This window comes from Astatotilapia calliptera, chromosome 12 (genome assembly GCF_964374335.1).
Source record: "Astatotilapia calliptera chromosome 12, fAstCal68.1, whole genome shotgun sequence".
NCBI lineage: Eukaryota > Metazoa > Chordata > Actinopteri > Cichliformes > Cichlidae > Astatotilapia > Astatotilapia calliptera.
Genome location: NC_137433.1, coordinates 38,248,979 through 38,259,988, shown reverse-complemented (window position 1 = coordinate 38,259,988; position 11,010 = coordinate 38,248,979). Strand labels below are relative to the sequence as shown.

The window sequence follows — 11,010 nt, the reverse complement described above, 5'->3', positions numbered from 1 at the left end:
AAGGGCTGTTGTTGGACTGAGGCCGTCCCTGAAGCACATCGAGCTTTACTAAATATTAATCATTAATGTTTGTGCAGCACTCTGTCAGGTTAACTTCTGCTTTGTTTGGATGAAATGTGAGCGTTTTAAAATCTGTCAAACTGTTGTCTGTCTCAGGAAGTAGCACCGAAGTGCATCACGTAGATTTGTTCCCTTTACTCCGACGACCACGCCGAGTTTCTCGGTACCGCCTTTCATGAGACGCCGCGTAGAGAAGCATCGAAAGAGGAAACTGAATATTCCAGGTTAACAAAGAGCAGCAGTTATATCTTTATTGCTCATTAGGTGCAGAGCGACAAAGGTCAGCTGTGTAATATCAGCAAGCAATTATTAAAAGACGCACAGAGACGTGGCCGAGGCTGCAGCCTGACACGGACGCACAGCTCGCACACCTACAGCCAGCTTACACTCACCCGGTGTGGGTGTCTGTGGACTGTGGGAGGAAGTAAACCCACACAGGAAGCCTGGCAGGTTCAAACAGAGGGCAGCAGGTTCAAAGCACACAAAACATTTTACAAATAAAACCAAAAATACATCTATAACCTGTAACTGCCTCAGATTAAAGCAACTCAAATGAAAACAATTAGGAGATAAATGAAAGTCCTGCTGCTGTCAGGCTTCGTGTCTCCATCCCAACTGTGTGTTTCCTTTGTAAAACAGAAAATAATCAGCATTAATGCACAAAGAAAAAGACCGAAGCTGAACCGCAGCAGCTGGAACATCTGATGGTGAATCATCGAGTTTCCTTTTCTGTCCACAGAAAGCGAATGACCATCCAGGACAGCCTGCAGCACCCCTGGATCAAGGTGGGACTGATGTCAGCGTTTGGATTTTGTTGTCCGAGCTTTTCTAACTTTAACATTTATCTCGTTTTGTTTCCTATAATCAGCCAAAGGACACTCAGCAGGCTCTGAGCAGGAAGGAGTCGGCCGTCAACATGGAGAAGTTCAAAAAGTTTGCAGCCAGGAGAAAGTGGAAGGTGAGAGTTTTCCATCTTACTGGTTTCTACGCTCACGCTGAAGCTTCAGGAGCAATAAAAGACATTTCCCATGATGCACTCTGAAAGCTTCTTGCTACAAAGTCTCCTCATTGGTGCTTCGCTGTCACTGTTGATCGCCACGGGGTCGCCGCAGCCATCAGATTCACCGCCGGCTTCTTTACTGCGTGTCTGCTTCGGATCGTCACAGCTGACCCGGCGACGCTCCCAGCCAACACAACGCAGCGGCGTTTGAAGCTGCGGCGCTGCTGTCGCCATGTTTCTGTCTTCTGTTTGGTGACTCACAGCAGCTCCTGGCTTTGCAGCAACCTTCATCTTTGAGGATTTATTTATGTTTGATACACAAAAACCTCCAAAACACACAAACGTTAAACGCAGCTCAGGCTCATCTCGAAATTCAGAGGGAAGAATAAAAAACTGCAGCGACACAAAGAAAACCTGCTTTTAATAAATGAATTCTTATTAATTGGACAAAATCATTTATGTGTTTATTGATCATTTGAGGTCGTCAGTTCGCTCTCTGGTGATGATGGTTGATATATAATCTGTAACATCGACGTGAAGCTGGAACATTTGCAGACGTGTGAGGTCGATCCACGTGCAGGTCAGCGGGTTACGAGCGATGAATCGGAGCAAAGAACTCAACCAGAGCAGAAAATCGCTCTCCTGCCTGTCGGCGGGGATCCTTAACGTGACGTGACGTGAGCTTGTTCTGCTTCTGCACATTCACCGACCCCGTGTCTTCTCTGTTTGTCTCTTGCAGCAATCGGTCCGACTCATCTCCTTATGTAACCGCCTGTCCCGCTCCTTCCTGTCCAGGAGCAACATCAGCGTGGCCCGCAGCGACGACACGCTGGTAAGACGGGGCCTCACACCAGCAGAGCAGCACATAAATACGTTCAGCTTCATGCACCGGCTCCAGCTCTGAAGTCAGTCCTTATCTCCAGCCAAGAGTTAGAGTAACTGAGACGTGCAGCGCGAGCGCTTTCAGTTTGACTGAATGTTCAGTTACAGCTCAGGTATTTGTGGCCTGACAGACGGCAGAAAACCATCTTTTCCTCATTCCTGCTGCGTGTGTGTGTGTGTGTGTGTGTGTGTGTGTGTGTGTGTGTGTGTGTGTGTGTGTGTGTCTGTCTTTGTTGGGAGGTTTACTGTACTTGTGGGACCGTCAGCCCTTATGGAGACCTGGTCCCCACAAGTTTGAAGCCATTTTTGAGATTCAAAGTGGGTTTGAGTGTTAGTTACAGTTTGGTTATGGGTCAGGCTGAGGTTTACGAATTCATTTTCCATGGTTAGGGTCCAGGGAAAGCATTATGTCAGTGAGATGTCCCCACAGGTCATGAATACCCAACGTGTGTGTGTGGTTTCCAGGCTCCCGGCGTGCGTCCGTCTGCGGTAAATGATGAGTCAGCTTGTTCGGACACACGGAGGCTTTTATGTTGTTAGCGTGTCCGTTTCCAGTCGACACGATAAGCTGGACAGATGTAAACACTGCAGCTTCTGTGAGGAGCTTAATCATTCACAAAGCAGCCGAGGCCGGCCCTGTTATGTCATCAAAGGATTACACAGCAGCTTCCTGCCGTCACAGGTGACCTGACAGGTAGGACTGGGCACGGTGAGGTCACAGCGCCCCCTGTGGTTCAGGGTAACAAACACAAGCTCTCTGATGGAGACTTCCAGGCAGTTCCACGGTTTAGTGACTTACCTGAAAAGCAGGTACAGGTGGGTGTTCGTGCTCTGAGAACAGCCCGGCCTGCTGGGACGGCTTTGTGAATAATTACGTTTCTCACAGAAGCTGCAGTGTTTACATGTGTTCAGCTCATGTTACCGAGGTCAGCTCCGCTAGTTCAGACAGCTCATTATTCCTGCATGCTCCTGCAGGACTGTTGTGGTTTCTTCCTCAAATGAACCTTTTGATTGTTGTCTGTCTTGTTTTTTTTATCACACATTCAGGTATTTGTTCTGCAGTTTGGATAAAAACATTTGAACTTGGCAGCGATGTGAAGCAGAAAGACTTCATGTGATTAGAGCTCGTTCTTGCTGAGCGTCTGCTTGCATCACCGCTCGATGAATAAATGGATGAGTGTGGTTACCGTCGCAGTCGGAAGGCCGCTTCTTTGACTGCAGTTATTAAATCATTTCTGTGTATTTTGGTCTTTTTCACGTGTGTGCGATCGAGGTGGGCATGGAGCTCCCAGCAGGGCCTCGCTGCTCGTGCATGTTTGTGCTGTTTGCAGCTCTCCGAGGTGCTTTAGTCACGGCTCGCCCAGCAGCGAGGTTATGTTGAGGAATGCGGCCAAAGAGTCGAGCTTGGCTGAGCAAACGCCACATCAGCCTCGCTCTCTCGCTGCCTCCTCGCCTCGCTCATCGTCGTCTCTTTGTGCAGCGAGGCGGCACGGCCGGTTGCTGCGCTGCACGGCTGACTCTGGCTGAAGGTGACCGGGTCACGTGTCGCTGACAGAGTCGTAATCGCTGGATTCTCGGTTTAGATCAAGTGAGCAGCAGAGGATTAAATGTCTTTAACCGTGTTTCTCACCTGTTTAGGACGAGGAAGACTCCTTTGTGATGAAGGCCATCATCCACGCCATAAATGACGACAACGTGCCGGGTCTGCAGCATCTCCTCGGCTCGCTGAACAACTACGATGTGAACCAGCCCAACAAGGTGACGCACAGACACGCTCAGCTCGTTCCTGCTGAACCCAACGAATCTGAAGTAGTGGCGCAGAAGCACGTCTGCCAGTGTCTCTATTCAAAACTGAATACATCAAAGTGAAGCAGGCGCCACCCTGAGTCATCCACACAGAGACGTGTGTGTGGAGCTGTGGATGCGCTGCCTCCATCTTTCTCTGAGAAGTCACGCTTTGAGTTTTAGACGCTGGGACCAGGTTAAGACTCGGTAACGAGTTGGCTTTGTGCTGAGGTTGGGAAACGGGTCAGACTCACACGAGCGCGAGCGGCGTTTCTTTAAACGTTCACATTTAACAAAGTCACCATTCAAACAGATAAAACCGTCACATTTGCAATTTTTATAACTAAATAACTTGTTTATTCTTCATGATCCCAAGAAATTGTGAAAATCAGGGAATAATTTTCCCTTTTCGGGCATTTTTCACAGCTGTGTAGGAGCGCTGGCTCAGCGGGAGCAGCGATTTATTAAACTGAAGATCTCAGTTATTCCACTGCAGGCACGTCTCACAGTATCCAGTGGGCTGGATTGCACCGCTGTGCTCCAGATTCAGATGAATCATGCAAATAATTTGAGAAATTATTCAGTTGTTGTGCAGCCTCGTGTTGCATAATGATGTTTGTGATGATGTTTGATCCGGCTTGTTCCAGCTCTGATCGACGCAGAGAGCTGATTGGCTGTCAGAGTTACATGTCTGAGCTGTGCTCCACACTGTGTGGACGGCAATCCTGCTTTCACATCCAAGGCAAAACGTAGCAAAGTGGACTATCCACCCAGGAATATAAAGTCTGACACAACCATCCCTCGACTTTATTAACCGCTTATCCAACAAATCCCAACGCCAACAAAATCATGACAGATTAAAAGTTGATTAAAGAATAAATTGAAAGCTTGAATCGTCTCAAAGATCTCCATAAAAATCTTTGTGTCTTTTCCATATTTATTTAAAGCTGCCAGCATCCCAGAAACTAGGTCGTCCCGTCCTCCAGCCAAAACACAGCAGAAGAAAAACAGCCTGACGTTTTAAACACTGACGGTCCACAGAGCATGTTTCCACAGAGCGTGTTTCCACAGAGCGTGTTTCCACAGAGCATGTTTCCACAGTCGGGCCCACAGTCGCTTCCAGGCTCATCTGCCACCTGCAGACTTTTGCAGTGTGTAAACAGGTGAAATCTGCAGATTTGAAGTGTTATTGTGAAGCATCATCACGTCTTCATTAAAGAACATCAGTGAATGTGGGCGGAGGATGTGCTCGTGGTGCAGCGTGTTAGGGAGGCGTGTTCACGTCCGGTTTGTGGCACCGAGGGAGCGTTTTATGGGTTTTTATAAATCAAAGCACAGCCTGGGCATGATTACACAGAAACTAAAACACGCTTAGTTTTTACACCGCGCAGCCTGATGGTCGGGTACATGTCAGGACTTGGCGGGCGATGTGAGGACGAGAAGCCATTAAACTCAGTGAAGTGTAAGAAAATAGGAAGAGGAAAGAAATGAGGAGGGGAAGGATGAACAACCAGAGGCAGAGTCGGTACCTGACAGACTCGTCGGCTCAGTCTGTCTCTGCTCAGGGACTCGTTCAGAAAAGGTCATCTCGCCATTTTCATTCATTATTCCTACCTCAGTCTCGTTTACTTCCTCGCCACGTTTTCTGTGTAACTACAGGCTGTCAGATTGAGCTTTACCGCACAGATTAAAGACGCAGCGTTCACACATAAACAGGAAGCGTAACACGCGTGTGTGTGTTTTGCAGCACGGGACCCCTCCCCTGCTGATCGCAGCCGGCTGTGGAAACATTCAGATCATCGAGGTCCTGATGAGGAAAGGAGCGGAGATCCGGGCCCACGACAAGGTAAGAGCCGGACCTGCTGTGACGAAGACTGCATGGAGGAGCTGTAAGGCGCATAACAGCTGACCTTTGACCCTGCTGTGAACCAGGACAGCTTCAGATGCTAACAGCAAAATCAAATATTATAAAAAAATCAATATTTCAGGGAACAAACCTGCTTCGACGTTGCATAATGAAGGTTCTCATGATTGTGAATATTTGGGCCTGTGTAATGACAGAAATGAAACACACATCAAACACAGTCGAGTGATCAGAGCCGCTCCTCTTTGCTGATTGGCTGTTTCATACGCAGTGATGCTGGGATGGACTCTGATCGTCGGTTCGTCCTTGCTCTGCGTGCACTGATGCTGTTGTGGTGCCTCAGAGGTTTTCTATCATATCTTATAAACACATTTTAATTTGAAATAAGAAAAAGTGTGAGATATCTTCTTCTTTAGAAAAATCAGAAGCTAACGTAGACGTGAGGGTTGAGTTTAGCCCTGCGGGCTCTGCCTGCAGCACGGTCAGAGCCCACGTGTGACAGCTGACGTCGACTTGTTTCTTTGAAACTTATGAAGTTGCTTAAGATTGTTCAGAACCAACAAAGTGCATCAAACACAAAACTTGTGCCGCTGCTAAAACTCTTTGTCACAGCTGCATCTTCATCAGTGAAGCGTCAGAGACGGGAGGAAGACTTTAGCAGAGCCTGAAATCGTTTCCCTTCCGATAGCCGACAGTTCCTGGAAGTTCTGTGAGCAGCTGAACATCCGCAGCAGCTTCTCCCTGACAAACGTCCTTCATCGTGCCGTGCAGTCACTCTGTGCTTGCACCGAGCTGCAGGTCCTTCCTTGTTTTCCAAGATGTTAGAAAATAAGAGACGTCTGGAGCTGCTGACCCACACCAGGGTCGACGTCTCCGAACTCTGACGCAGCGATCTCGTTGCCTTTGATTTGATTTCAGTGCCACACATGAAATCAGGTTAATGCTGCACACACTGACTTACAGCATCAGGCTGCCATTAAATAAAGTTTCATTCTGTCATCATCGGTGCAGCGAGTTCAGGAGATTTATATAGAGACGTTATGACTTTATACAGAAACAATGAAAGAACGTGTTTTGATCTCGTTCCTCCGTTTAGAAACCACAGCTTCAACGTTGTGTCTGAGCCCAACATCCAAGCACATCCTCAGAACGATCCCGTGTTAGAGAGCACGGCACAGTATTGTCCAAGGATGCGTTCCTATCGTGTGGCTGCAGACTCTTTACTAAAGGTCAGGGATAAATCCTGCAACGCTGTTCTCTCTCCAACCCTCAGAGCGGAGCCAACGCCATCTACTACGCGGCGAGACACGGCCACGTGGCGACCCTGAGATTCCTCCATGACAAGAAGTGCCCGCTGGATGTGCAAGATAAGGTAGAAAAGCAGGTCCTTCCTCTCTGCACGTCTCACACTCACATGGAAAAACACACACTTACTACGACTCATCATGCTCTGTTATCTGTCAGCAATTACTCGCTGCCTCCTACCCACAAACCCCTCGAGAAGCATTACTTTGAAATGCCCAGAAACACACACACACACACACACACACACACACACACACACACACACACACACACACACAGCTTTACACATTCACACTCTCACATTTCCACACCTGTGGAGAAAACCAGTTACTCTGGCATTTTATCAGCTTATTTGCTGTTGCTATGGAAACAGGCCTTGCAGGGAGAGATGGGATTGGTGCGTCTGTGTGTGTGTGCGTCTGTGTGTGTGTGTGTGTTTGTGTGTTTGTGTGCTTTCGATGCTAGTGCAGCCTCGGCGTGCCTTGCCTGGGCGTCCAAAATCCCAGAAGCGTTTTCCCGTCTCTCCGATCTTCACGAGGTGTCCTTTCCTGTCTGCGAACGCTGAGGCGGAGCCTAATCTGCGCTGCACGCGCTCTGCTGATTACTCTCCAGCTCCCGTCCAGGCGTCGTTAAAGTTTCATCTTTCTTTGTTACACAATAAACCCCAAATCACAAGCCGAGGCGTTTGTGTGGAACTAGATAATTGCTTTGTGAGAACAGAGAAGCCAAAGGACCTTTCAGGTTTATCATAACAAGGTGAATCTGCGGCGGCTTTTTATGTAATTCGCCAAATTAAACCGCTCTTTGAGGGTTTTTCCTTTTTTCCAGAGTGACTCAGTCTCTAAGAAACAAGTAAACACGTCGTCTCGCTAACGAGCGTTTACGCTGACTGCCAGCCCCAAGTCTGAAACTCGTGGGTCAGTTTTTAACGAAAACAGAAGCGGAGTCAGAGTTCTAGTCAGAGTCAACATCCACAGCGTCCACGCTTGGTATGCATGGTCTGTGCACGGTCTGTGCACGGTCTGTGCATGCAGTGCAAACATTTGGCTCTGTGTTGTGTTTCAAGAAGCAGGGAGGTGAGTCCGCTGCTCCCTGTTAACATCTACTGGAGGTTTTGGCTACTATACGGAAAATCTGGGATGTTTGACCAAACTACAGAATCTAAACTGGAGACAGCATTCCCACTTATGGTGTCAGGATCACAGAGGCCCCCTGCTACCTCCACCTGCTCCTCTGATGGGTGATGGAGGACCGCCCTCTGAGGAAGCTCTTTCCCGCTGCTTGTATCCTCGGCCCTGTTCTTTCGCTCGCTGCTCTCGGGTGAAGATGGAAACAGAGGCTGTGCCGCGTGTCGTCTCCTCCAGTCTTTCACACATTGTTTTTGTCATGCAAGAGAAAATTTGCACGCGTGTCAATCATCTCTCATCACCGTCTAGCAGCTCGTGCAATCAACCAGCGCCTGGAATAATAAACATTTCACTTCCCGAAGCTGAAAGGAAGGTTCTGCAGGGAATCCTCCGGACACCAGCAAAGCTTCGTCTCTGTCACTGCGTTTATACTTTTACTCTGAGATTTCATAGGAACCGTTTTTATCTGAACCGTCCGACGTGTCACAGACGTGTTAGACGTCACGTGTGTCAGTCAGGTGGGTGTGAGCGACAGACACACAGTCGCTTCTTTTGTTCTTTTGTTTGACTTTTATGACACAATTTGATCGTTTCTAGCTTACTGCTAGTTTAATCTGCTGCTTTGTTATTAACATATTGGCCGTTGGTCACCTCCAGTCCGGCGAGACGGCGCTACACGTGGCTGCTCGCTATGGCAACGTGGATGTGGTGAGCTACCTGTGCAGCATCCGAGCCAACCCGGACCTGACGGACAGGGTGAGCGAGTGCAGCGACTGCATCGGAATAAGAACTGAGGGGTTGTTCGAGGGCCGCGGGGTTTTATCTTTCCGTTCCATGTTTCTGTCTGCAGGAGCAGGAGACGCCGCTGCACTGCGCCGCCTGGCACGGCTACTCTCCGGTAGCCCGAGCTCTGTGCCAGGCGGGCTGCCACGTGGACGCCAAGAACCGCGAGGGGGAGAGCCCGCTGCTGACGGCCTCTGCCCGCGGCTTCGTGGACATCGTGGAGTGCCTGGTGGAGCACGGAGCCGAGCTGGAAACCACCGACAAGGTGACCAGAGCTCAGCCTGATTTATTTTGGCACATTTTACTTTTACTTTTACGTGTTTTTGTGCGAGGGTTGACTAACAGGTCTCACAGCACACAGGTCTCACCACCTGTGCAGGTCACAGACACTGACCCGTCTGTGTTTGTGTCTCCAGGAAGGCCACACAGCTCTCCACCTGGCTGTGCGTCGCTGTCAGGTGGAGGTGGTCCGCTGCCTCCTCAGACACCGCTGCCAAGTGGATCGGCAGGACCGCCACGGAAACACGCCGCTCCACATCGCCTGCAAGGATGGAAACCTGCCCGTCGTCATGGCGATCTGCAATGCTAAGGCCAGCCTCGACCTCCCCAACAAGGTGAGTGCAAGCACTTCCCCCCAGACGGCCCGGATACGCTCCCTGAGGCGTTCCCAGGCCGCGCTGAGAGGACTGGTGGTATCACATAGTTTTCAGACACAGCTGAGAGTGAAGGTGGAGGTGAAGGACCTCCTCCTAACTCTGCGCTCCGCCCCCTCCCTCACATTCAGACACTGATGTTAATGTGTGGGGTTTTTATTTTTCGTCCCGATGCCGTTAACATGAATACGCTTTCTGTTTTTACTCTCCTCTTACATAATCTTCAAGCACATCTACTTCAGCGCCAGCTCAGCGATGCCGGTGTTATGTGATGTGTTACAGCACCTTGATGAGTCAGGCCGAACGTGTCTCTGTCTTATAAAACACGCTCTGCGTGACCAACAGCACCTGAGTGATTGAGCTAGCAGCCTCGGCGCTGCAGCCTTCACCCTGCGGATCGTGCTGCAGATGGGCTGCAGAGCGTTTTGCATTACTGTCACAGGAGTCTTAGAAGCACAAGAAGAGCAGAAGTAAACGACAGCTAACCGAACCACACTCAGCTTGACGCTCTGCAGGAAGTGAGATCCATGAAGTAATCTTCCTCACGAAGAAGACTCCTTTAAATCGAACCCCATCAGCTCAGCTGTGAGTCAGACCTGCTCCACATTGACCACAGTTTCAGATGATGAGGTGTCTGTGCCAGTAATCCCTGCTCTCACAGACTAATATGGTCGCCTCACTTGTGTGAGCACAGAGCTCCGCCCACCTGCTGTTCGGTTTGTGAGGAACGGCCAATGAGAGGAAACTCTCTCATAGGTAAAGGAGTTAGAATAGTTTGACCTGAGAGCAAATGTAGCTGAAGAAAAATAAGACGAGTTTAAATGAGTGTTTTAGATCGTTGTTTTGCAGCGGAGCTAAATGAGGCCTAATCGCAGGTGGAGCATTGATATAAACACAGGAAGTAGAATATAACGCAGTGTAATGTTTACAGAGGTATGGGCTGTTTTCTGCTGACATATTTTAAAATCGTCTTTCTTCTGATATCTCCTGCCCTCCTCACACACCTCTGAAGCTCCCGTCCTCTCGCCTCCCGCATGTTTCTGATTCTACTTTCTATTTTGACACCATACATTTAAATAGATTCTGCGACGGGGAAGCTTTTCTCGGCTTTTTCTGCAGAAACGTGTTTTCAGCGTCGCACAGGGAGGCGATGTGCATCGGGAGCAGACGGCGCTGCCAGAGACGTCGTGGTTCATGCATTATTCTCAGCTGGAGCTCGTTTCTTTTAAGCTCGTGTGAAGCAGCGAATCACAGGCTGCTGACTCTGGGTCGGTCTTTGCTGTCAGCTGCAGACACCGAGCAGAGAAATAAGAGGGTGGGATTGAAACCGTCTCCAGCTCAGTTTGCAGCATCACAAAAACAGGGTGGATGTTCTTCCAAACTGCTGCAAAGGAGAATGGATTGAAAGGCCTCCGTCACTGAGCTCTGATTAAATCCCAAAGCTTTTACTGTAACATCAACATCGAACTGCTCTGGATTTATGAGATATTGTGGTATGAAATTGATGGCAATTATATGGTGTTTACAGTAATTAGCGTTGTTTTCAGGGCA

At 49.1% G+C, this 11,010-nt stretch overlaps 1 protein-coding gene across 4 annotated transcripts in view; it reads left to right on the top strand.

The window, feature by feature from the left end:
* dapk1 (death-associated protein kinase 1) overlaps positions 1-11,010 on the top strand; it is a 67,857-nt gene that overhangs the window by 42,584 nt on the left and 14,263 nt on the right. For all 4 annotated transcript variants that reach the window (XM_026186106.2, XM_026186110.2, XM_026186107.2 and 1 more), the window contains 9 exons: positions 800-845; positions 929-1,018; positions 1,800-1,892; positions 3,581-3,700; positions 5,475-5,573; positions 6,865-6,963; positions 8,681-8,779; positions 8,874-9,071; positions 9,223-9,420. In XM_026186106.2, coding sequence (XP_026041891.2) covers positions 800-845; positions 929-1,018; positions 1,800-1,892; positions 3,581-3,700; positions 5,475-5,573; positions 6,865-6,963; positions 8,681-8,779; positions 8,874-9,071; positions 9,223-9,420 — 1,042 coding nt within the window. The remainder of the gene's footprint in view (positions 1-799; positions 846-928; positions 1,019-1,799; positions 1,893-3,580; positions 3,701-5,474; positions 5,574-6,864; positions 6,964-8,680; positions 8,780-8,873; positions 9,072-9,222; positions 9,421-11,010) is intronic.